General features: G+C 37.7%; 2 protein-coding genes across 4 annotated transcripts in view; one reads left to right on the top strand and one right to left on the bottom strand.

The window, feature by feature from the left end:
- Positions 1–1,642, top strand: part of VRK2 (VRK serine/threonine kinase 2) — a 41,114-nt gene extending 39,472 nt beyond the window's left edge. For both annotated transcript variants that reach the window (XM_065631609.1, XM_065631610.1), the window contains one exon: positions 1,090–1,642. In XM_065631609.1, coding sequence (XP_065487681.1) covers positions 1,090–1,335 — 246 coding nt within the window. In that variant the 3' untranslated portion in view covers positions 1,336–1,642. The remainder of the gene's footprint in view (positions 1–1,089) is intronic.
- Positions 773–23,617, bottom strand: FANCL (FA complementation group L). 2 transcript variants are annotated; one of them, XM_065631611.1, is made up of 14 exons: positions 23,498–23,617; positions 21,133–21,191; positions 20,138–20,198; positions 19,185–19,241; positions 17,414–17,511; positions 15,229–15,325; positions 11,434–11,502; positions 4,995–5,145; positions 3,936–4,019; positions 3,315–3,360; positions 3,144–3,225; positions 2,221–2,337; positions 1,931–2,002; positions 773–1,431 (listed from the first exon to the last, which is right to left on the bottom strand). In XM_065631611.1, the coding sequence occupies exons 1-14, from the start codon at positions 23,591–23,593 to the stop codon at positions 1,396–1,398; spliced, it is 1,125 nt and encodes a 374-aa protein (XP_065487683.1). In that variant the 5' UTR covers positions 23,594–23,617; the 3' UTR covers positions 773–1,395. The 2 variants fall into 2 exon arrangements, with proteins under 2 accessions (XP_065487683.1, XP_065487684.1); XM_065631612.1 differs by having other exon boundaries at positions 20,138–20,193; positions 23,498–23,523.
- Positions 23,618–24,383: the final 766 nt, after the last annotated feature.

The raw sequence follows: 24,383 nt of genomic DNA, 5'->3' as shown, positions 1-24,383 counted from the left end.
GTAGAATAGTTCTGTGGTACTCACTGAATATTATGCATACTAGGGGAGAGTTAAAATGGATGTCAGAAAACATTGAAGATATTCCAGTGAGGGGAACGTGTGACTGAGAAGAGTAGGACAAGGAGCTTGTGAGAGATGGGACAGCTGGTCACACTGGGAGAGGGAGAACAGGGAAGACTGAAGTAACATCAAGAAAACAATGTGGAAACAATAAAAAACAAAAGAAAAAACCTGAGCTGCCTTTATGTTGAACATAATAGTATCTTTCTGTTAGATAGGGCCCATATTTCATTAAAGAGAAAGAAACAGACACATTTGTCACTAGTTGAAAAGAGGAATAAAACCAAGACAGGAAATTTCTATTAGAGAAATACAATTTAGTTTATGAATTTTCACCAAGAAAACTGTATTTCTAGAGTTGAAATGAAGTGGGATGTACTGCTAAAAAATAACATTGTGAATGGGATAATGGAAAGGAAACCAAAGGTGGGAATTTTTCTAAGGGACAGTGGAAAACATGGTCAAGTCTTGGATATGTGAGAAACAGAATTGTAGTGTTTGGGGATTATTTTCAGAGATGGAGATCAAAAAGGTAAGCTAAGGGTGACATTGCTTCTGGAGACCTAAAAAAAGCCCACCCACCACCATACTCTAGCATATCTATGCTATCAGTGATAGATCTGGAGAACTTGAGCTTCACTAGGAAATGCAAAAACTTACACAAATTTAAAATGGCAAATCAAAGAGAGTAATGTCCAGGGTTTCCAGGCCGAAACTTTATTAGCAGGATTCTGTAAGGAGTGAATATATTAACATTTTTTTTAAACAAGTTAAAGATATAGAAGAATTTCAGTGGTTGTCTTCAGTAAAAAATATAGAGTATATCTCTTTAGAAGGTGTTTAACCATACCTAATATTATACACTTAATATACAATGTACCTACAGCTGCAAATTCTCGAGTTAAGACTTTGTAAGTATTGTATTGCTTTCTCAAGGGTAACTTAAATACCTGGATGGCATCTTTGTTTTCCAGGTCACCCTCATTCAATATAAACTTATTATGACTACTTTTTTTTTCTTCCCTGCAGAAAGACACTGCACGAGAGTTACCACCATTTGACCCCCAAGCGATATTCTCAGAATCCAAAAAAAACCACAATCAGCTCTTCACTACAGATCATCATCCATTATCATCGCAAGGAGCTGGTTCTGGCATCACTAGTCCTCCTTTATCGAGTATACTGAGGCTTGCGTTTACTGAGGAAACATACCACTACAGTGTAGCCATACTCGTACTGCTGCTACTAATAGTACTTTCCTTGTATTTTCTTTGATGTCCATGTTTCAGTGTCTTCAGGGTAAGTGCAGTGGTGTTTCCATCGTGCAGTTTTTTCTCAGAGTTTCTTCACTGAAGATTTCAATGTCAATGGCTTGAAAAAGATTTTTTTTTTTTAAAAAATACTGTTAATATGCATCTTTTAAAGGCAACTTCTCTTAACCCTTCCAAATCAGCACTCAATAGTTACATATGCACTAAACTATTTGTACAAGACTGTTTTGTGATACGAATGTTGGGAGTTTGGTTTTTTGTGTGTTGTTTTTTGTTTTTCTGGGTTTTTTTCCCTGAAACTGGACCTTGCTACAGCAATATTAAAAAAAGTATCATGAACTACAAGGGAGTGTGTTATTCAATTATTCTGACACTAGCCTGTTGGTAACTTGTGTGTAGCCATCTTTCTACTGTTCAAAAAACATTTAGGTTAATACTGATGCATTAAATGCATGGGAATTTGAAGTTTTCCTCTCTTTATGTCAATGTGTAAGGGGAAAATGCTAGCCACAAATTCTGCTTGATGACAAACACAGAGTTTTGCGTTTATTTGCCTACTACACACTATTAGCTCACTCATTTTCATCAGCTTTCCTTACCTTGTTACAATAGGGACATTCACCAAAGATGACATTAAAACTCTGTCTGCTGGAAGGAAGACCTTGTAGCCACTGCAACACAAGCAAGTGGATTAAAGTTCATATTTGTTTGATATCAAATTTGAGAACAATCTATTACCAAGGGTTTTTCCAAACAGAGTTCATTTGATCAGCATCTGCCATAGTATGTGTCAAGTCAGAGTCTGTATAACCACAAAGAGGGGTGGGTTCCCTTCTATTTTCTAGAATCTGAGAGTTAATGAGCAAGGTTTGCCCCTTAATTACCTTACCTCATAAAGGCAAGCCTGATGAAAAGGTTGGCCACATCGAGGATCGTCGCACACCTGATCGGGAGGAGCGCCAGCAAGTCGATAAGCATAGCAGATTCCACAGTCCTTGGCAAAATCCTTAAAACACAACACATTTTAGCTTATGGTACAACTGAAAGGAAGAAAGGGGGCTGGTAACACAGAACAGATGTTCATCTATTTGTCTTTGCTCCTGCATTTTTTGTTACTTAGAATTACTAACTATTTTTTTCCTTCAATAGAGATGTTTACACCTTTATGGTATAGAGAGTGAGATCAGGTGCCAGATGTACAAGGCTTTGTTAGGTTGTATTTTATGCTGTTGCTGAATTACGTCTAGCTGGACAAGCATTTTCATACTCTTGGGCCCTAGTGTGAGGTTTTAATTCAACACAATGATTTGTCATTACATTTGGACATCAGAAGCAAGACACACAGTCAGATATTAATTTAAAGATTTCACAAGTGACAGGGAAGCTAGTAATCCAGTGTTACAGCATTGTCAAAATTAATTCCAAGTTTGTTTGAAATGCACCAGTATTTGGATGGCCTCTTGTCCCCTCTAAGCAGCTCTACCTAATTAGAACGTAAGTCATCAACATCCATAACAGAGTGTTTGGATATTCCACATCTCATTAGCTACTCTGGAACTTCCTCTTTCCTTTTTAATACTGAAGCCCGTTATTAATCGCCAAACAGCGATGAAGGCCTCAGGAAAGTGTGCACCTCTAATCAAAGGTTAACAAGCTCTGACAATTGTTGCTTGAAGTTCAGAAGTCCTTATGACAATACGTTAATCCAATTACCTCTCCAAGTCTCTTATTTTTGCTGGCAGTTAAAAAGTGAGCATTTGAATTTTCCTTATTGAGAAATAATGACTGATCATAAACAAAAAAGCAACTTACGCTTTTTTCTAACACAGCACGAGATGGAAAATCAATTTCTAAGAGGTCTTGCAGGTTTTGTAATAAACTGATTTCTGGATCCCTGCAGGTAGGGGAGAGAGAGAAAAAAGTCAACGCTAGGAATGGCAAACAGCATGTTGGTTTCAAACCTGTATTATTGAAGGTGCTTACCATGAGTGCATGTTGTTGTTCAGCTTAATTCTCAAAGGGTTAACCGCTGCAAACAACGTACGTAAATCATTACATCATCTTTAGGATCCCTTTGCTCCCGCACCCAGTCCGAGCTCTCACATTTCAGCACTGAAGGGGAATGCGGGGCTTGGGGCTTGCTTAATTATTTCACACACCTAAGTAAAATGACTGCTCTTATTTGTTAGTTTTGGGAATTCATTACACTAGTATTTAAAATATCTTACTGGTGAAGATATGATCTTATTTACCTTAAAAAGCTAGTAAAAAGCTGTGGGACATGGACTAAAAGATGTAAAGATTTCCAAACATTTACGACATACAGAATATTATTTTTTTAAACTAGAAAATTATATTAAAATGTAAACAGGGTTGGGTAATAACCTGTTGGACATGGGGTTCCCTCTAAACTGTGCTAGGAAAGCACTAGAAAAAAAGTGTCCCATGGAGCAAAGCAGCATGCTATGGCCTGAGGCTGTGCGAAACTCCAGCATCTGCTGCGGCAAGCTCTCCTAAGCACATATTCAGCTTAATTCCCGGCTCTGCTTAAGCCAAGCTTACCCCAGGAGCGCGACGGACTTACACCCGTGGCTGCTGCCTTACCGTGCTCTGCTCCGAGGAAGTAACACTCGGGGAGCGTGTTTGGGTGCCGAGGATCCACCTCTATGTTCACCGAGACGTTGTTCCCTGCGGTGAGAAAGCAAAGGCAGGCACAGGTGAGGCTCTGCTCTGCACTCAAGTATTTCAAAACAGAAATATTCACCTTTTCAAAAGGAGTTTTAAATGGGTTAATTGAGGCTGGTTTCCGTTATGACAAATAATAAAAAAGGTGGCAGGTATCCAAATTAGTTGTACAAAATATCAGTATATATTAAATGTCTACATTTCAATGGACTGTAATTAAAAATAGCAACTAATTAAAAAAACCTGCCAGTCTTGCATTTCTTGTAGACTAGTCTTAACCTTAACACTTGGACTTTTTTCTGAATATTCAGACTCAAGCTAGATGACATAATCCATTTGAAACCTTAGTGAAATTTGAAAGGTAGTAGAGATGTAATTGTTATTAATTTCTCACCATCTTTTACAGTCAAAAAGAGAAGTATAAAGACAATTTTAAGCAGTAAAATCAACAAAGTCAGTCCCCTCCCCAGCATTCTTTCACACATTACATTTTCCCCCTGTATTTCTAACCTCTGACAGTGGCAACTTTCTCCTTTCCAATTACAAGACTCCTTATTCTATAAATATAAATATATATAAAGACCTTAAAATGCCAGACAGGAGCACCTGAATCAAGGTACTTTTTCAGATGGTTAACACCCTAAGCCTCTTATTTCCTCTCCTATTTCTCTGTCCTTTCCACCTGCCTCTTGTAATCCCCTTTGTTTCCCTTTGGCTGCACTCCAATATTTCTTCCACTCTTCCAGGACAGGATCAATCTGAAGTCATAGTCTGTTAAAAAACCTGGAATTTGTGCATGAGATAAGGGCTTCATCTAAGCTGATATTTTACAAATACTCATTTTTCTAGAGTTATCATGCAAGTCGCCAGTTTGACAGTTACATGTTGATAATTTATAAATACACAATATTTTCCTGCAATGCAGCACCCCGAGTTTTAGTTCCTAAATCCATTCTATTCCTTCCAACCTTTTCATACCTATTGCAATTCTTCTTGTTGTAGCACTCCGGGTGGGATTTTCTGGCTCAAGCACCCAGGTCTTGCCATCGATTTCATCCATGGCATCCCAGAATTCTTTCAGTGATTCTAATGCAGCCAGGAACTGATTGTAAATGTCTATTAAGGAGTTCTGAGAAAAGAAGAAATTTAAATAAGTTTTATCTAGCTTCTACCTACAGCCATACAGAATATTTAAAAAAAAAAAAGCCCAGGTAGGTAATTTAAGAAGTGTTAAAATCTAGTGTGTGTCCAATAAAACATTGAACCGCACAGGTTTTATAATTGAAATAACACAAGTAAAGAATAGCTGTATCCTGAGCACGGCATAAATTCTCTAATCCTGGGGGTTCTAACATGTGATGTACATCCATCATACCTGGATTTAATAATGTTTTATACTCTTTTTCAGAAAACTTTTCTGCAAAGAGATTGCAACTATTAATTTGCATTTTAACTTACAATGAACTACAGTAAAAAGAAAGTTAAGATTGTCATTCTCTACTATTAAACTTCTAATGTTCAGATATTTTGTCTCTACCTCATAAATGCACAGAAATACTCACATAACTAAAGTAGCGGATTTATTTTTTAAAGACTCTAAGAAATAATGCTTACCAATGTCATCATTATTTCAAAATTAAGGAGTATAAAAACAGGTGCTTAACATTAGATTTCAAACCATGTAAATACAGTAAGAGAAGGCAAAACCATCTAATAACCAGCAGATTACACTCAAGGGATTTCAATATTTGCGAGTGGATTAGCTGGAATCAGAAAAATCTCTCGTTCTACAGGACAATCTACAGAACAGCGATGCAAAAGAAGCCTCTTGAAAATCCTCCCTGGGCAAAAAAGTCACTATTTCTATGAGGAAAGGCCTTCTCCAAGCAGAGGTAACCAAAAGATTGCTTTGGGCTTGGGAACAACTTCTTGAGATCCAAAAGGAAAAGCAAAGCAAATGACCAGTTCTTAAAGAGGTGTTTTCCCGTAAATAACACAATACACATGGAACGGTTTCCTTCAATCTTTAGTAATTCCGTTCTCCCTTTCTCACCTGGACAAAAAGAAGCAGCTCACGTGAACATTCTCAGATGAAGAAATTTGATTTAAGTTTTTGTATCTTATGCAGACGTATTTTAGAATGAAACAGTGTAGCTAAGAAATAAAATGCTACATTTTTCCCGCTGTTATTAAATTATATTAAAGTAGGAAAGCACTTAAGCAGAAAAGTGTGAATACTGCCAATCTCAAAATGTAACGCTTATTATCTTTAAAAGCATTTTGTTACTTTTATAATACCTGAAGTGATATAATAGTGTCAGTCACTTAACCACATCTTAGAGTATAATATCTTCATCTTAAGTACTATTATTTCCAGTATTTTAATAATTTTCACACAGTCCTGAAATGTGATCTTTTGTGCTCTGATGACACTTAAATTAATAGCATAATTTTCTGGTACTTGCAACAGTTGCTTTCCATTTTGATTTTTTACATTTTTCTATATCACATACAGATAAATCCTCTAATAATCATTTTTATCTTTATCTTCCGGGAACTCAAAGGGTTTCACTAGAAAAAAGAAACATCAAGGGATTATAACCCACAGATAAGTTTTAAAATCCAATTAATTTTGATACTAATTGTAATTTTTCAATGATATTCCTTAAAAAGGTAGTTAAATCTTTCTTTTTTTCAAACTCACTGTTCATTTGATCTTATTTGCTTGCTTCATTGATGTTGCCAGCTGTCTCCTGCTATATACATAAATGTATCTATAGCTATTTAAAGATATCACATGCTTGTCATGCAAACCATGAAAACTATAACGTTCCTTTTTACCTGATTAACCAAGTAATTTTTGGTCATTGCCCAACGCTCTCTCAGCAAACACCGCTACAATCCTTTTGGTTGTTTGTTTACACCAATATAGTTGTTAATAATGTCAAAAAGCACAAATGCTTTGTTTCTTGGTAACCTTTGTAGAAATGCTTTAGAATTGAAAGATGTCAAATATTCTTTGGAAAATAAGACAGTAATAATTCAGGGTATCACCACTGGCTGCCCACCCGAGTCTAAAAACCACTAGAAAAACCAGAGGGTTACTCCATTCTAAAAACAAATAGCTTGGGGGCAGCTTAATCTTTCGCAACAACTTGGTGAGGGCACAGTCCAAGCTGGAACACCCTGTGTGGTTCTGACCAGACCTGAACCAAACCAGCCAACCACGGCTGGGACAAAGAACTTTCCAAGACGAGGACTGGAGAGTCCACCCTTACCAAGTTCACCATCAAAATGCATTTTCAGATTAGATGGGCTCGTTCTGAGTTTTCATACGGAAAAAATAAGAGACTGAGAAAATGTTCGTTTGGAGTACTCCACTTGAGATCCTTTCATCTGGCTTGAACAGGACTGTTTTTATTAGAGCATTGCCCCAAGTGACCAGTGTCACAGCTCTAAAAAAAAAAAAAAAACAAAAAACAAACCCTCTTCTCCGGATTTTTCAAATTTCAAGTTGCCAGAGCTGAGTTGTGAAAAGGCGCTGTAAGCGATGCTCGGTACAGACTGCTTTCTCTCTCAGCAAAGCATATGTTCCGCCTCAAAGTCCGAGGCTCTACACAGCAAAAATGTGATATATACTGCTACAAACTATACCAACGCAGTCCTCTGGACTGAACAGCAATTTCATGTTGATTTGGAGGGCTGCGATTCTGTGATCTGAACTTCTGAAAGCAGGTGTTTGTAGAGATTCGGTGAAACTGGTTATTTTAGAGGAAAACAGACACGTAAACATATCAACTTCGATGATTTCCCAGCAGCTTTAGAAAACTTTGACCCAAATGTTCCCTTTGTGCTCTCAGACTGTATGTATCCTCCGCTCCTTTCAACAAGGGGTGGGAGATGAAGCACTTATTTTGGGTGGCGAAGATCAGATATTCTGGTCCTGTTTCTGAGGGGAACGCACCTTCTCTTCTACCAGGAAAGAGTCTGCTGTAGCTTTGCAACATTTTCGTTTCTATTCTCGTCTCCTCTCATCACCAGTAGCTCCTTGGGCCAATTAGGAATAAGAAGGAATAGAACAAAAGTCACTCTACTCTGAGTTCACGTTTCTAGAGCCATAGAGGCTGGGAAGAATCAAGAGGAAATCTTGAGTCTGCACCTGCCTTAAAATCCATGAAGTCTTTCAGTAACTTTTAAGAGGTGTTATATGGAAATACTTCAAAAACCCACTCCAAATCCTTGATGAACTAAACATTAATCAAACCGTAGTAAGAATGTTCTAATTAAGGTAAATGCGGCACAATTTTAAAAATATGTATCTTTATTCTGAGATTTTCTTTCTAAAATTCTTCCTGACACAAAATTTGCTTATCCAAAATTAAAACAACTGGGAAACCTCCTAATGGAAAAGGTAAAGTAGGCTAAACTATAGGTGCTGGTACTTGTTTGCCCTTTATAAATTCATAGATAAAATACAATTTAATAAAGTGAACAGCTGTTGGCTGGAAAAGGGATCACCTGTATCACCTAAATAATTTATGCCTTATACGGAAACGATTTATTTCTCACTAACAGAAGTTTTAACAATCTTCCCTTCTCCTTAGCACAAACGAAACTGAGACCAAACACTCTGAAATCTTTATCAAGTGTTTTGTCAGCCATCTCTGCTTTTTGTATTTATAGTTGCATTTAAAGCTGGCGTCTGTGAAGCCCATTTGCTAAGAAAAAGCACAATTATGATGCATTTTCCCGTGTTTTCATTAAAATGCCCAAAGAATCTCATTCATACCACTTTACCTTCTGAATCTCATATTAGTTTCATTGTTGGCTGGCTGCATGACCTCATTAGTCACTAATTTCCACTCTCATGACCTTCATGTAGCCAACCAGGTGGGCAGTGGGCAGTATAGAAACAACCCCCTGATGTGAGGGCAGCAGAATATAGATGCACTGAAACTGCAGAATGCATGCCGAAATGTGGAGACAGCACATTTATCCGCTTATTTAGAAAAAAAAAAAATATAAGTGAAATAAGTAGATGTTCTTGCGCTTGTCATTGAGAAGCACTCTGCATTTATTTGGCACTCAGAGCAGCAGCAGCAGCATTGCCCTTGGTGCTGATTTCTTACCACTCTAAAATGTCTCCTCTGAGCCAGAATCCACTGGCTGTTGCTGCTCATGCTGTGAGACACCTGCACTGGCTACCAGGCTTGTCATGACGCACAAAACCCTACCATCTTCAGCTTGACATTGTGCAAGTTATAATTATTCATCCAAATGAATATGTCAGAGCAGCAGCGGCAGACCTCTCATCAGAGCAAAAGAAAAATACATCAAAACATTATCAACCCAGCAGGAAGACAGGGACCATAAGGAAAATTACCCATTTTTAATATGGATGCCATAAAGCCATGTCTATTATTATACGGAGGGAAAAAAAAAAAAAAGAAAAGAAAAAACCAACCATCCAACAACCCCTCAAGTTTCAAGTCCGTGAGCACTGAAAAGAACCTGAAATAGGCAACAACAGCACGCACAAGGGGGTGGAAAAAGAAAAATCCATTACTTGAAATCTATTTATATTTTCTTTCATGAGAGATCATATTCGAGTGCAATTGCATAATTTTAATTAAGGCTTGATAGCTTCTACATTAAATATGACCAACAAATATTAAAATTTGAGACATATCAGTACCAAAACTTTTACTAGAAAACAGGCATAGCATGCTCTTTTTCCCTCTTAAGAACTAAAATGTTCAGCCACTTGGGGACCTGGTAAATTCTGCTCTCAGTGGTGTTTCAGCATTATCTAACCTTAACCCTTCACTTACCACAGCACAAAGTCTGCTCACTGCAATGATTTCCACGCATTTTGAAAACAAACACAATTCAGACAATTACCATCCACGTTACACACTGTACAACTAAAGCGTTTCTATCAGCATAATGCACAGGTGCCTGGTATTTGGTTCAATATTATAGCAGACTATCTGCAGCAAGAACTAGTATCTCACAATTTCAAAACACACATCTATTGCTCAGGTGTTCAGGTAGTCCACAGGTAATGCTAACTGCAAAAAGATTTTAAGATCGTAAGCATTAGAATGTCATATTTTTAACATTAAATTTTTACTTATCATGTCAATATTACTATATTCACTCTTCCACTTGTCAAAGAAGGCAGCTTCATATCATGCTTTTCAAGAACATTTTATTAAAACGTAAGTCCAGCTAGTAGCTTTGAAATGACTAACAGTAAACACAGAGAAGCGAAGACTGTCAAGGATATTTGAAATGTTGTTAATTTGTGGCAACATGTATTGCAAGGTCACAAAATTAACGAAACACTATGAAAAGCATGTATGAAGTTTGAGGCCAGAAACACTACTTGAAATCCTGCCTGTAGTATATGGAATCCAGTACAATTTAAGGTAAAAACAGTATCTGTTTAAATTGTTCCAAAGCACATCAGAGAATCAACATCTCAAATTACATGCAGAGCTAAACACATTTTTCATTTGCAATGAAATTCTTGCAGTTATTTCCTGCAGCTCTCGCCTTGGAGGGCCTGAGGTGACACACAAAACCTTGGGCTTTGCAGTCCAAGTTCTACGCCCACCTTCCAATCATTCTGATGCAACCTTTCAGCCATGTTCCCTATGTAAATATAGTACCATAAAGACAGGCTTTATAGATGGGTAGAAACCCTCACGAGAGTTCAAATAATGAAATCTATGTAAAACCTATTTTCCTGAATCAAATGAAATTAAACATCAACTATTTTCTAGAGATAATTCAAATTAACTTCTAAGCGGTCACATTTAAATCCATTTAATCAAGTACACATGCTCTATTAAGAAAAAAGATACATGAAATAATGCAAGAGAGACTAAAAAAAGACAACGGCTCTTGGTTCTTTATATTAACGGTATCAGTTACGCTATGAAATCAGAATTCTATTAGGTACTTTCCTGTTGTTCTTTTGACTGTAAGTGAAAAAATTTTATTATGTTATGGAAACTATATAGGATAAACTGGGGAACCACCTTTTTCTTTTTTAAAGATCTGTCAACTTCAGAGGGTGCTTCTTTTCTATACGACAATTGTTTCTCCTGTATATATTTTCCCAATGTCATTCCAAAAGATAGTTCAGACGTACAAATAGCTTAAGAAAAAACCAGACAGTATGACTGCAAAACGTACACCAGGCAAGGTGTAACTACACGGCAAGGAGAATATTTAAAACAGTATCATAAGGAATATGAAGTTCAGTATCATTACGTGAGCATGTATAGAAGTAAAATGCACGCAGGGAAAAAAGCTGGAGGTAAAAAATAAAGCCTAAGCCCTCATTACCACCTACACGTTGCATATGTATCTCAGTTATTAAAAAAACATGCCCGGTACAGCAGTTTACCTGCGGCATCCAAGAAATAGCAAACTGAACGGGAAAATCCACAAGGCAATCCGGTGGTTCTGTTGGATACTGAGGGAAAGAAAATACAGGTGTTGGGGTTTTTTTAAGCGATTCAAAGTCAGACTGATACTCAGCTGCCGAATTTTATAACAAAATATGAGCACTTCAAGCATCTTGAGAACTTGACTCTTACAGGAAACTCTTTGTAAAGCATTTTCAGCAATGGTTATTAATGTTACCTACCGTTTAGAGAAGAAATCTACATGTAAACAGCTTTTATTTATCAGTTTTTAGTAAAGACAGAAGAACCAGAGTTTTCTCTGTTCAGTGTTCACAGAGACACATTAAAATATAATTTAAGACCAAAAAGATCAAATATATTAAAAAAAAAAAAATCTCCTTAGTTACCTCTATCAGATAGGAAAATGAAAAAAAAAGGAGGGGAAAAAAAAACCCCACACAAAAAACCAAACCCACACCACAACAACAAAAACCCCCACCTTTCAAGAGTCACGAACTAATTTTCATTTAAACTAGAATATTTGCTCTGATTGGCAACATGTTTGGTTTTGGAACTGAAAGTAATCAGATAACTAGATAACTGTTTAGAAAGAGATGAAGGAACATACACCCTAAATGAAAACAGCTGCCCATCCCCTCCTCAAATTAAAAGGTATCAATAAAGAAAAGAAAAATCAGCTGTATTTAGAAAACTGAAACTATAAAAATAAAAGGTTTGATAACTCCAAAAATAACCACTGACTATTCCTTACACTAGTAAATCTATTGCTGTTCAGCGTCCAATATGAAATGTGGAAAAACCCGGTATTTTCTGAAAAATAAAGTAGCAAAGGAAAGAAACATCTAATTACAAATAAACTGTCATTTCTAAGAGCACCTATCCAAAACTTTATTCACCTGAGAAGTTCCCTCCTTTAGTCCTACGCAGCCTTTCAAATTCTACCAGCGATGTACACAGTGGTTTTATAGAAATTGTATCAGTATTGCATAAAATGCCAATGCAAGAAAACGTTACGGAGATATTTATTTGGGGAGATTTATGAAAAAAAGCCCCATCTTAAAGAGAGTTAAGACAAAAAGGCGAAGTTGAGCTGTGCTGCTTGCCATAAATATTCTCCATCCAAAGTCAACCTCTAGACGTAGACGTTGTCCTTATTTACCAGACATCTGGCAATTAATTTATCAGAGGTTTTTAAATGCGTCTTCATTTTATGTAAAATGTAATTCTACAGCAATTAGTTCATAATCGTTCTCTATGGCAAAGAGCAAAGAAGAGGTGCAGCACCCATTCTTCACTGCTTTGATTTTAATAATAATCTAGTGGATTTATGGATTTCACGGAAATTTGTTCAAACTTGGTTTTTCATTCGCCTTCATTTGTGGTTTCTGTTAGGTATCCACTTTCTGAAAACAGCTCCTACAATCTGAATATCTTGTGCTTCACCATTTTATCAGATTGGAAGCAGACAAGTTATAAAACAGTGACAGAGCACAGCTGATTTGGAGAGGAGCGGTTACAACTTGGAAATGCGTTTCCACAAAACCTATTAGAGTTTATTTTACTGTAGTGTTACTGATCTTGTATTGTAAGCATTGTACTCTTAGTGGTTTTGTGGTGTAGGTATTATTTTTCACGAAAGATTTCAATGCTTGCATAGAAATAAACTTGTTTTCAAGGTATAAAAATACGCCTAGAACGAACTAAGTCACAACAATTTTTCCATAGGATCGGTTTGACGAAATTTGAAATCCTAGTGGCATTAGAAAATTATGTGTTTACTTTCTTGGTAAGTAAATTCATTTAATGCAGTTTTTGTAGGGTGCCTTTGAACAACTGCTTGCAAACAGATTCTACTAACTTTATATCACTTAAAAAAACTCAAACCAAAAAACATTAACCACTTTTACCCTGCATTTTAAGTCAAATTTTCTTTAAGAGCACAATATTGTACTGTGCACTGGATAATAGCCAAGAACTACACAACAACGATTCTGTACATATGTACACAATGCTTTTAGACCCTACAGAGTAAAATCGTTTACAAAATAAGGCAAGTGATTTCCCAGGAGACAGTATTTTAAAATACTATACCAGAGCATATCAATGACATCATATGTTATTACAGTTACATTCAAATTTATATCTCTGCAATCATCCAATTATTCTTCAGAATAATTTAAGCAATTATTAAACAAAATATTCTTATTGCATTTTTGAGCACGCAGCTAACTTTATCTAGATAAAGTATTTTCATAACTCTTATACTTGCAAAGAAGCACACTTTGTTTTCAGAAAACTTCTCTAGTCATTTATTTAAATAGTGAATGGATAAAGATTTCTGGACCAGGCATTTTCAACCAAATAAATCGGAAAGCTATTTCACAAAATGTAATCTGACCGTTAAACAATATATCCTCTTGTGAGGTTTAAGCCTAATCATTTACAAAAGTCAAAATTGTGTAGCACATGATTTTGCTAACATACCTAACTATGATATGACCATTCTCAGTTCCTCCAGGTTTAAATGGATCGCCCCAAGTTTCTGAGACACTTTACAAGGGCAGCTTAAAGAGTGTAAATGTTTTGAAAGGACAGTTCCTAACAGAAAGGACATCAAGACAACGATAACAGTGGGGAACATTTGACAACGCAGTAAGGAAAAGTCATCGAAACACATCCACACCGTTAAGAATATTTAGGGGATTATCTGAATACACTTGATAACTTTATGAAAAATAATTAACTTCTTGAAGACTCTCTTCTGAAAACATTGTTGGCAGGCTCATAAACTCACGTCCCTGTATGGCATCCATGAGGACAAGGCTGACCAAACCAATCTGCCAGAACACACAAGAGCCAGCAATATGTACTGGGGAAGAAAGGTTCCGCTCACATACTAACCTTAACCAAAGCAACAGCCTAACAAAAATAAGTATACTTGTATTAAAGCGGGTTACAAAAAGAAATCCCTTCAAAAAAGCAAAGTCCTTTCAAATGTCTTAGATGTGTATATCAAGGAAAATCAAATCCCCACATCACCAAAACCACATTTTGCATATGAACTTCCTCTCGTGGCAAGTTTAAATGCCAGACGTGGTTTAAAAAGGACAAGCAATTGATCTTTCATCATAACAATCACTTGGAGAAAGTCTGACAAGAGGTTTTTGCCTGGAAGTGAGAAATTCTATGAAGAAACATTGCAATTTGAATTCAGTTCTAAGTACTAGGAAGAATTAACATTTTCCTGCTCCTGCACATGCCATGGATTTGCTTTGTAAGCACTGCCAAAATCAGCCAATTATTTAGACTAAAAAGCAAGATTTTTTTAAAAATAAGGAACTCAACCTCCGTAGTTAGTTTTTCAAAAATCGTTATATCTATAGCTTTAACAGTAAGACTTCCTAAAGAAGCAACCCAGCATCCTCTGATTCTTGTTATATGCATAGTCTCTGGATGGAGCGATAATGAATGAAAGTCTCCCAAATGGCTTTGTCTGCAATCCACCAAAATAACTATAGTATCATAAGATGTTTCTCCTGTGATGCACAGTTTCATATGAAAAGATTCTTACAGATAGCCATAATGCAATATTAATTTTAAATGAAGGTAAAGTCTGAAAACTCTACAGAAAATATTTCTCAAAAAAACCCCCACCATTATCTTGCAGAACAGACACAATAACAAATAAACCAGGTCTCTAAAATCCTTACGAGTTAACAAAAATCCATTTATTTCAAGGAAGCCTTAAAATATTTTCTGCCGCATAAATTCACCTTGGCGTTTAACTTCAGAACGATGAGATGCTGTCGACCACAAGAGTCTTCAGCTTTTAGCTTGACTGTGGTAAGACCAGTATCCACATATGTGACTCTGGAAGAGAAAAGAAACAGCGTTGTCAGAAATCCAGCCTGAAACATCTGCAATACTCCTATTAGTCTGTTACAAATATTAATCAGAGGAAGTCCTACATGCCAACCATTTCTGCTGGTCTAGATTTACTGCTGTTAATACACCAGCCTACTGCTTAATGCAGTCATACATCTTGGGGTTATTTACAGCGTGTGTCAAGGCTCATGCTGTGGTCAGTGAGCACTGTGTTTCAGTTTTCCATCACTGGAACCTTTGACACACACAGCATGTTCCTGTCAGCCTCTACTTATGTACACATTAAACTTCCTGTCAAATCTTTGATCCATTTCTGCAGTTTCTTACTGTATGAGACTTTTATGCTCTTGATTTGCTTTTCTCTTCAATGAACTTCTCTTTTATTATCAATACTATTATTGTGGAAAATTCAGTGGATATTGGTTCATATTCTGAAATCGATTTTCTGCAGAAAACAGTACCCGAACAGGTACAAAATGAGTTATTTATGATGATTTGCCTTCGTTTCATGACAGTTTTACACAGTATACATGCACCCAAGCAAGTAGCAAGTACATACTAAAAGTAAATAAGTTTTAAAACTTCTGACATAATCACTGACTCTTTGCTTAAGATGTCACTGATTTGTGCTTCCCACAACAATGAAGATGAATACAATTATAAAATACATTGTTCTCTAGAAATATGTTCTGTTGCGTAGCTTCAACAACTCCTCAAAGGTCAAAACTTTTCCCTGTTTACCAGCAAAACAGGCAGGTGGATATTTTGGCATTTTTACTCTGTCATTCTTGTGGAAAGATAAAAAGCAGTCCAAGATTATTGTACAACTTATCACCTAGATGGATGGAAAGGCCTATCAGAGCTCAAAGACAGCGTCTGCTTGCTGACCTAAGTAACAGATTTTTTTTAAAGCAATACATGCTAGCCTAGTCATTTGGGCCAGAATGTTGGGAAAAATGTTTCTCTTTCAAGTGAAATGGGCAACAAGAGTTGAGACACCTGTACAAGAAAAAGCAGACATACACCAAAGGGTGTGCAGATTCCTAGGAAGGAAGTGAAAAGAAAAAATTATCTACATAAATGACATAGCCTCAATATGAAGGAATTGAAAAAAACAGCTGGAGAAAGCAGTAGTGGTAGTAAGTAGGGAAAGTGATATATTACTTCATGTTTAACATTGAGTAACTTTAATGCAATAGTCTTACAGATTCCTGGGAGTATTTTGACGCCTCTTTTCTCTACAACAGTTCAAAAAAATACAAGTCTTGATAAAAGTGTAATTCAACTGTAGTCAATGAAACTCAATTTATTTGGAAAGAATCAGAGCATTCTTCCTCTAAACGGAAAAAAAAAAAAATATCATTACTCCTGCTTTATTCTAACTTTACCTGAAAATTATATCACAGGGTTTGATAAAGATAAGAAACTACCTGTATCTCACCCCTCCACGTACCGTCACCTGGGGTGGGGAAATCCCAAACCTGGCTGGTTTGGACTTCTGGATTTACAGCTTTCAAAATTCTCCCTTCAATTTGCATATTTTTTTGGTAGATTTACCTTTTTGTGGATTAACCATGTTATTCCTTTGTCTAGAGGAGATCTTTGTGCTATGGAGAGCAAGACAGAACTGTTCTTTAAAAATAATTATTCTAGTTCTAAAAAAAAAATGTATGAACTGTTGTTATGAAAGCATAAAGGTACATGATGATCAACCATAGCATATGGGAATAGTCAAAAAAGCTGTGCAAAGTAGGGGAAAGAAGAAAAAGGACAACTATAAAATTGTATTAAATGTTTACTATACCAATAGTTTATAGGTCAAAGAAGAATTGATTTCTTAGTAGTAGCATCTTGCCTTTCAGCTCAGTTATTTGAGACTGAAAACAGACCTTCAGTTGGTGCAGGTTTGTTGGGGTTTTTAATTAAAAACAAAGCAGCAGAGTTTTTAAAGCAAACCAGTTTCTGAACAGGATAAATTAACAGAACAAGTACATTGATATGTTCAAACCTCAAATACAAAAGAAGAACAGATATTCTAAAGATATTGTCTGTTAAGAAATAAAATAAACATACTTATTCCAACCCAATATTTCTAGATCTCTGACAAGACAGGAGTAGTATTCTGGCGGCCGTGGTATATGCAGGTCTTGTGTATTCTTTAGAGCAATTTCCTATTTAAAAGAACATTAAAAACATCAATAAGAGAGATTTCAATATTTTTGCATCTATTTAGTCATGTGATTTTCGCAATTCATTCAAAAATATTAAGCTTATGTAAAATTAACTGTACACTGCATTTGTTTTGTTATAGCCTCCAGCTAAAGCAGACAAAGAAGCTGTGTGGTAAATTACTTCAGATACTGGTAATGAAAACATCTGCAATTTAAAAAAAACCCACAGATGTTGACAACATAGTCTTCAGATGCAAATATCAAATGTGCCTTTTTTCAGCTAGTAAATTTGAAGTCAAGCATCTTGACAGAAAGAACATTTCAAAAGAAGGTTCTGTTAAGCCCACAGCTGTCTCCTGGGCTCCACAGCCTCGAAAGACAACACATATATGAAATTCTCCTATTATTTTTAAGTAGCTATATACGACTTCATATAGCAATTTAAAAAAAAAATCTGTTTCTCAGTTTTAACTTCAAAAAATCCCAGACAGTAAGTTTTGGTACAGACACCTATCAAGTATGTCATAATGCCTCAAAAAAGAAAGTTTATCAAAAAGATAATGCCACGTTACAGAGAAAAACAAAACCAAACCACGTGTTCTACATTCGTGTTGTACTGCTTGTTCTTTAGAAGTGTACTTAAGTTTAAATTATGCTTACAGGACAAATAAATTAATAAAATTTATAATTAAATTATTAGTAATTTAAAATGAAAGCATCTTCAACAAAAGAAATAATAAAATCAGTATAACAGTCCTTTCTGCCCAGTTCTCCCACAGCGTCTTCCGTTTTTACTATCTGCACTGAGGATTACTATTTTACTCTTTTGAATTAATTATACTTTCATTGCACTCCTGTTTTCTGAGTGCTTGTGTATCCAGGCAAATAGATTGGAATAACTATTGTTAAATATTCCAAAATAGCCACGTGTACACATTCTTATTCAGTGCTGTTCCAAGTGTCTTTCCCTGGCTTAGCGTAATCCAGTTTGGCAGGGACTGAACCAACACTGAGGAAAGGTGTTCCTGCCGTAGAGCACTAACATAATACCAGGAAGGTATTTTTGTTGTTGTTCTGAAGAATACTTACTGTGATTTATTTCTAAGTTAAGTACCTTGCAGCAAGTAATCTTTGACACGAAATTGTCGGGTTTGTGTTCTTAACTAAAGACTTTATTACTTTTCCATCCTAGATTAGAAAATCTTTTTAAAAACAGAGTAAACAGCAGTCTTTGAGCTATAAAAAAAGCTTTCTGCATTTATTGGTCAAGTTGTCACACAGGTAAAAACACCTTCAGCAATCCACTGACTGTATAAGCCTTTGTATGATTACAAGCCCTTTTTACCACCTGAAGAATACCAGGAATTCCAAGAAAATAATTGTAAAGTGCATGGCTCTATACTGAGGTCCCTGGCCAGGATTTTAATTTTTCTGTAACACTCCAATTTCCAAAGAGTACAGTCACTTAAAATCCTAAATAATATTTATACAAACATTGCACAAACAGCATACACATGAAACGCCCTCTTCTAAAGCAAACAAACCCCAACAAACCAAAACACACACACAAAAACCCCATAAATCCATCTATCAAACCATAAACTGTTAAAAACTGAAAGTGAAAAACAAAGTTATAAGAACATCCCTTCTCCCACATACATTCTGTCACTTACCAAAACAGTTTTCAGCTCCACCATAAAACTGACAAGATCTGGACAGCTGTGCAACCTCTGGAGGGAAGACAGTATCAGTTTGTTTTCTTCAACTCAGAACATTTAGTGGTAGACAATTGCAGTCTAACTATTTTTCTGGTATTGTCAAACCAGCGAACACAAAACAACATGTTTCAATATTTCAGTTACAGAGTAAACCTCCCAGAATACGGGGACCTCACTGAAAATTAACCATCCCCTTTGTCACATCACATCCCATTACACATTTCCATAGTTTATGAAGACTTTACACTTTAAGTATTTATGAAGATATTTGTAAAGACCTTAGTCTTCACCAATGAGAATGGAAGCTTTAGGATCACTTGAAAATGTTTCTTGATTACATTTTCTTTGAGAACTCTCCAGACCCGTCTGCTTTTCGATGCTGTCCATGGTTATGTCTGTCTATCTTGGAATGTGGTCCATATTCACACTGCCATTTCCTCAGTCCTGTGTCCTTGTTTACTCCCTAGTTACAACCCTTGTTCTACAAAGGAGCTCACAGTCCCTGAGACTGTCTACAACACAGAATGAGCTAGATCTATCGATAATCAATGTGAATTATCTTCTTCGCATTACAAACAGCTTGCAAAAACATATATTAATTAAAAAGAGAAAACAATAATCTAATTGAGAGATTAAAGAAATATTCCAGTAAAATGTCAGCAGCCATTCATTAAAAATTGTCCTAGCCCAACCTTCAAAAAATAAAGCTTGAAGAAAAATAAATATTTACTAAATTCTACCCATCTCTCTTTAGGTCGACCTACAAATCTTCAAGCCTTTCAAAGTAAATCTTGGCTACACAACGCAAGGAGAGTTCTTTAATGTTTTCAGAATTGGTGTGCAAGTATCAGCTTTTCAAAATTACTATAAGTATACATGTAACAGAAGTTATTTTAAATGTTGTATACCTGCTTTAAAATATGCCGATATCCATGCAGTATCTTCTTTAGGTGCCAGCTACACTCTATACTAGACAAACAGTATTTTGTGTAAATTTTAAATTCACAGTACATAATTTTTAGAACAGATCAGAAAGTCTGCTATACCACAACATAAAAGTTTTCTTCAAAAAAACAATACTTCAAAATTTCTTTGAGTTTTCATATTCAAAGTTATTTAAAACTTTCAAATGTCACTATCCCAAAGCCCATTAAAAATTAAACATTTACTTACAAAAGCCTCTGTTCTTTGCTGAAAACAACAACATAATTCTTGCAAGCTAATATTCCTTCATAAAATATACCAATACTTTAAAATTATATCCTGAAAATGTCAAAGTTGCCTGTAATGTGGTTTTAAGTATCCAATCTAGAATATAATAAAGCTGTGCAATACCACATCTGCTCACTGTGGCCTAGGCAGAAGCGTGGAATACAATGGTAAAGACTAACGCAAGTCTGTGTGCACGCACACAGTACACCCCCCACAAATTACCACGATAAACACTCACAGTAATAAGAACAGAGATTTTAAAGAAAAGTTGGGTGACGGAAATTAATACATATTGGCAGGAAAGAGAAAACTTGATGTATACAATTGCTTAAATTTACAAACTTTCACTGAATTTTCTGTTTCCCAAATTGTAACGTATAAATAATCTGATTTAAATGAACATTTTTTTCCAAGTACATTGATTTATATATAAATACAACTAATTAATTACAACAGGTTTCAAAGTTAATTAACAACAAAATATTTTGATATAGGCAAATGTTTATTGTCGGTGTTTGTTAACACTGACGCTGTACAATTTTATTGCAAGGTTAAGTTGAAACCAGTAAGAATTAATTACCAATACTGATATTGGAAAGAAATAATAATTCATATGCATATCCACATCACTTATATCAAAGTAAGCTCTTGTTACATACATTTGGAAATCGCTTTCATAACACTATCTTACCTTGCATTTTTCAGTTGAAAATCCATTGGTAACAGTATCCTGATATGGAAGTCTCTACCCTTGAAAATAAACATTTAGTTAACAGGAAGGTCAGCAACGAAAAATAGTTAGACACTTGTAGAAAGTATTCCACATAAGATCAGCTGCTAAGACATAAAGTTTATCTTATCTGACTTTCAGGAATATTATTCAGAATTTCTTTATTTAGGACAAAAAGCAGCATGTCTGACAGGTAGAAATAAAGCTGATTTTAACTCTGAAGTTGTAACACACTCAATCTCCGACTCACAGAATTCAGTAAAAAGTCATCAGTGCATCGCATTTGATAAAGCGGAAATAACACCTTTTAGAAGAAAACCAAACATTGTCCAAATCTGAACAAACCCAAGAAGTATAATTTAATCCAAGCCATGCTGAAGTACGTGAAAGTCTGTCCTCAACTCAAGTCAAAACAGATTCTTATCATAAAAGTACTACAATAAAAAGGAACTTGGGAACTGATCCACAACACATTTCAGTAAGGTTTTAGAAACCGTAAACAAAAACAATCCCAAGTACATGAATGTAATTTTTTCCCCATTAGTGCAATCCATGTGGGGCAGCTCCTAAATGTCACCTACTTGTGTTTTCAGTAATTATCCCTATTTGTGATCCTCCTCCTACTTTCTTATGGGATGATCAAAATAAAACTGAAATAAAAGAGGTTTGTGAGTAACTCTTCCTGAAGTGAAGAGGGCAGTTATCTCCAAACTTTTATTCCAGACTCCGTTCCAGCTCACCATTCCTTGAATTGTGTCTACAAATTCTGGGATTTCTTCAGCAGGAAGAACAAAACAAGATTTCCTCCTGTGATTAGATGACTGCTACAGCGGATAGAATCATAGAACAGTTTGGGTTGGAAGAGCCTTTAAAGCCCGCCCAGTGCCACCCCTGCCGTGAGCAGGGACATCTGCACCAGCTCAGGTTGCTCAGAGCCCCGTCCAGCCTGGCCTGGGGTGTCTCCAGGGATGGTTCATCCACCACCTCTCTGGGCAGCCTTGTCCCAGTGTTTCACCACTCAGTGTAAAAAAACTTCTTCCTCGTATCTAATCTAGATCTACCCTCAGTTTAAAACCAACACCCCTTGTCCTATCGCAACAGGCCCTGGTAAAAAGTCTGTCCCACCTTTCTTATACACCCCTTTAAAGTACAGAAAGACCACAATAAGTTCTCCCCAAAGCCTTCTCTTCTCCAGGCTGAACACCTCCAAGCCCAGCTGACCCTGCTAGAGGATCTGCAGAGGTTCCTTCCAACCTCAATATTCCTGTGATTCTCACAAGCAAAAGCCAGATACCAGTTTCAGAGCAGAATACAGCCCATTGGCATCACTTGCTGCCAAACGCCTCCAAACCTAATGATTACTGCCTGCTTAAATTAAGCACATAACCTCAGACTTGGCTACACTGTAGCCTTAGCCCTAATCAAAATACCACATCTGAAAGCAGATGCTCACCTCCTGTCTCAACCTTTGCATTACATCCAGGATACATTCTAACACGCAGGGCATGTCAAAATTTGCAGCTGTTAGAGCAATGCAAATATAAACATGTGCTTGCAAATGTATTGTGAAGGTTGAATGAGTCATGAAAACATCCCCTAGTTTTGACTGCAAAACTTTTCTGAAATGCAAAACAATTTTAAAAACGCAAGTGTGACCCAGCCCGTGTCTTTTGACTTGTACTTATTTTTACGGGAGGAGAATCCCACGCTATTTCTACATGAAAATACACCTGTTAGGAGCTGTTTCTGTGGTCTGCGTGCAGGAACCTGTGTGCAATCCCAACGAGCCGTGGCCGCAGTGTCACTGCACGGCGTCTTTGCTGGCGAATTTGGCTTAAGAGCGCTCACTCTCAACCTGTCTTAGCCCCTCACTGGACTAAGTAACTGACCGATTTTACAGTATCATGCCCACGCTGTTCTGCAGTTCACCACATCCTCTTAGAGACGATGCAGCTACTCACGCTGAAACCTCACAAAAACAGTAAGGGAAAAGAAAATACCCACGCCGAGCGATTTGTTTTAACCTTCCCCCTAGGTCAGGAGCTCCGGCGCATCGCTCCCGCCGACGACACCCACTTGCCAGCACCGCAAACCCGCCTCCGCACGGCGGCCCGAGGGCGCACAACGGCCCGCGGTGCCCCGGGCTGGCCGGTCTCCTGCTGCACAAACGCGGCGGCGCCGCGCTCGGCCGAGCAGCCGCCGGCCCCGCCCGGGGGGAGAGGCGGGAAGCGCTTCCCTCCCCTCACAGCGCCGGCCGCGGGGCCGCCCGCCAGCGCGGCAGAGGCTGACGCGCAGTAACGGCCGCCGGCCGCGCGGGCCCCGGTACCTGCGCGGTGACGAAGCCCTCGTACGCCGTCCCTTCGCGGTTCCGCGGCAGCAGCCGCGGGCACTGGCGGAGCAGGGCGGCCGCCGCGCCCGCCATGTCGCTCCGCTCCCGCCGTTCGAATCCCACGCGCCGCCGGGCGAGGCCACCCCCACGCCGGCACACTGCGCACGCGCCTGAGGGCAAAGGGCGGGGCGGGGCGCGCGGCGCGGCCGTTAGGGCGGGGCGGGGCGGGGCGGGGCGCGCGGCGCGGCCGTTAGGGCGGGCGCGCGCGCGGCGGCCGTTCGCTGAGGGGGTGGTGGCGGCCGTTGTGCCGCCACACCTTTACGGCTAGAAAAAAAACCTTCTTCTACGCTTTCTCTCACGGGTGTTGGGGTAAAAACCTTCGTTCGCTCTTCTGGGCGGGCTGCCGCTAGTCCGGTGCGTTTTGGGAAAGCCTGAGGAAAGGCGCTTAAACAAAACTTCGGGGGTTATTAGCTGTGTTTCGGGAGGCCTCAAGACTTTGAACATCGCTAAGGCCGAGCATCAGGCAAAGCACAGTGAGAGGCAGTCTCTCCTGAAATAGGTATGTTTGAGGGAGGAAAAAAAAGTTTTTACAAAGGGGTAAGTGGCTTACCAATGATGTCTAAGAGGTGTGTTGCAGGACTAGCACCTGAATCTTGGCAAATTGCTTCCCTTGGAAACAAATGCTAATGCAATCTGTTTAGCGTGCAATATGTTACTGAAGTTCGTACAAGGCCTTATATGTATAGGCCAGCTGGTAAGGCCTCTACTCTTGGATATGGTATGAAAGACTGAAGTGGTTAATCCAGTTATTCAACTCTTGTAATAGGGAAGGTTATTTCTCCCTACACATGTTGAGTTGCTCGTATCTTTAAACCAGTGCTCA

Source organism: Caloenas nicobarica, chromosome 3, assembly GCF_036013445.1.
Source record: "Caloenas nicobarica isolate bCalNic1 chromosome 3, bCalNic1.hap1, whole genome shotgun sequence".
NCBI classification, from domain to species: Eukaryota; Metazoa; Chordata; class Aves; order Columbiformes; family Columbidae; genus Caloenas; species Caloenas nicobarica.
This window is presented reverse-complemented; position numbering and strand designations above follow the sequence as displayed.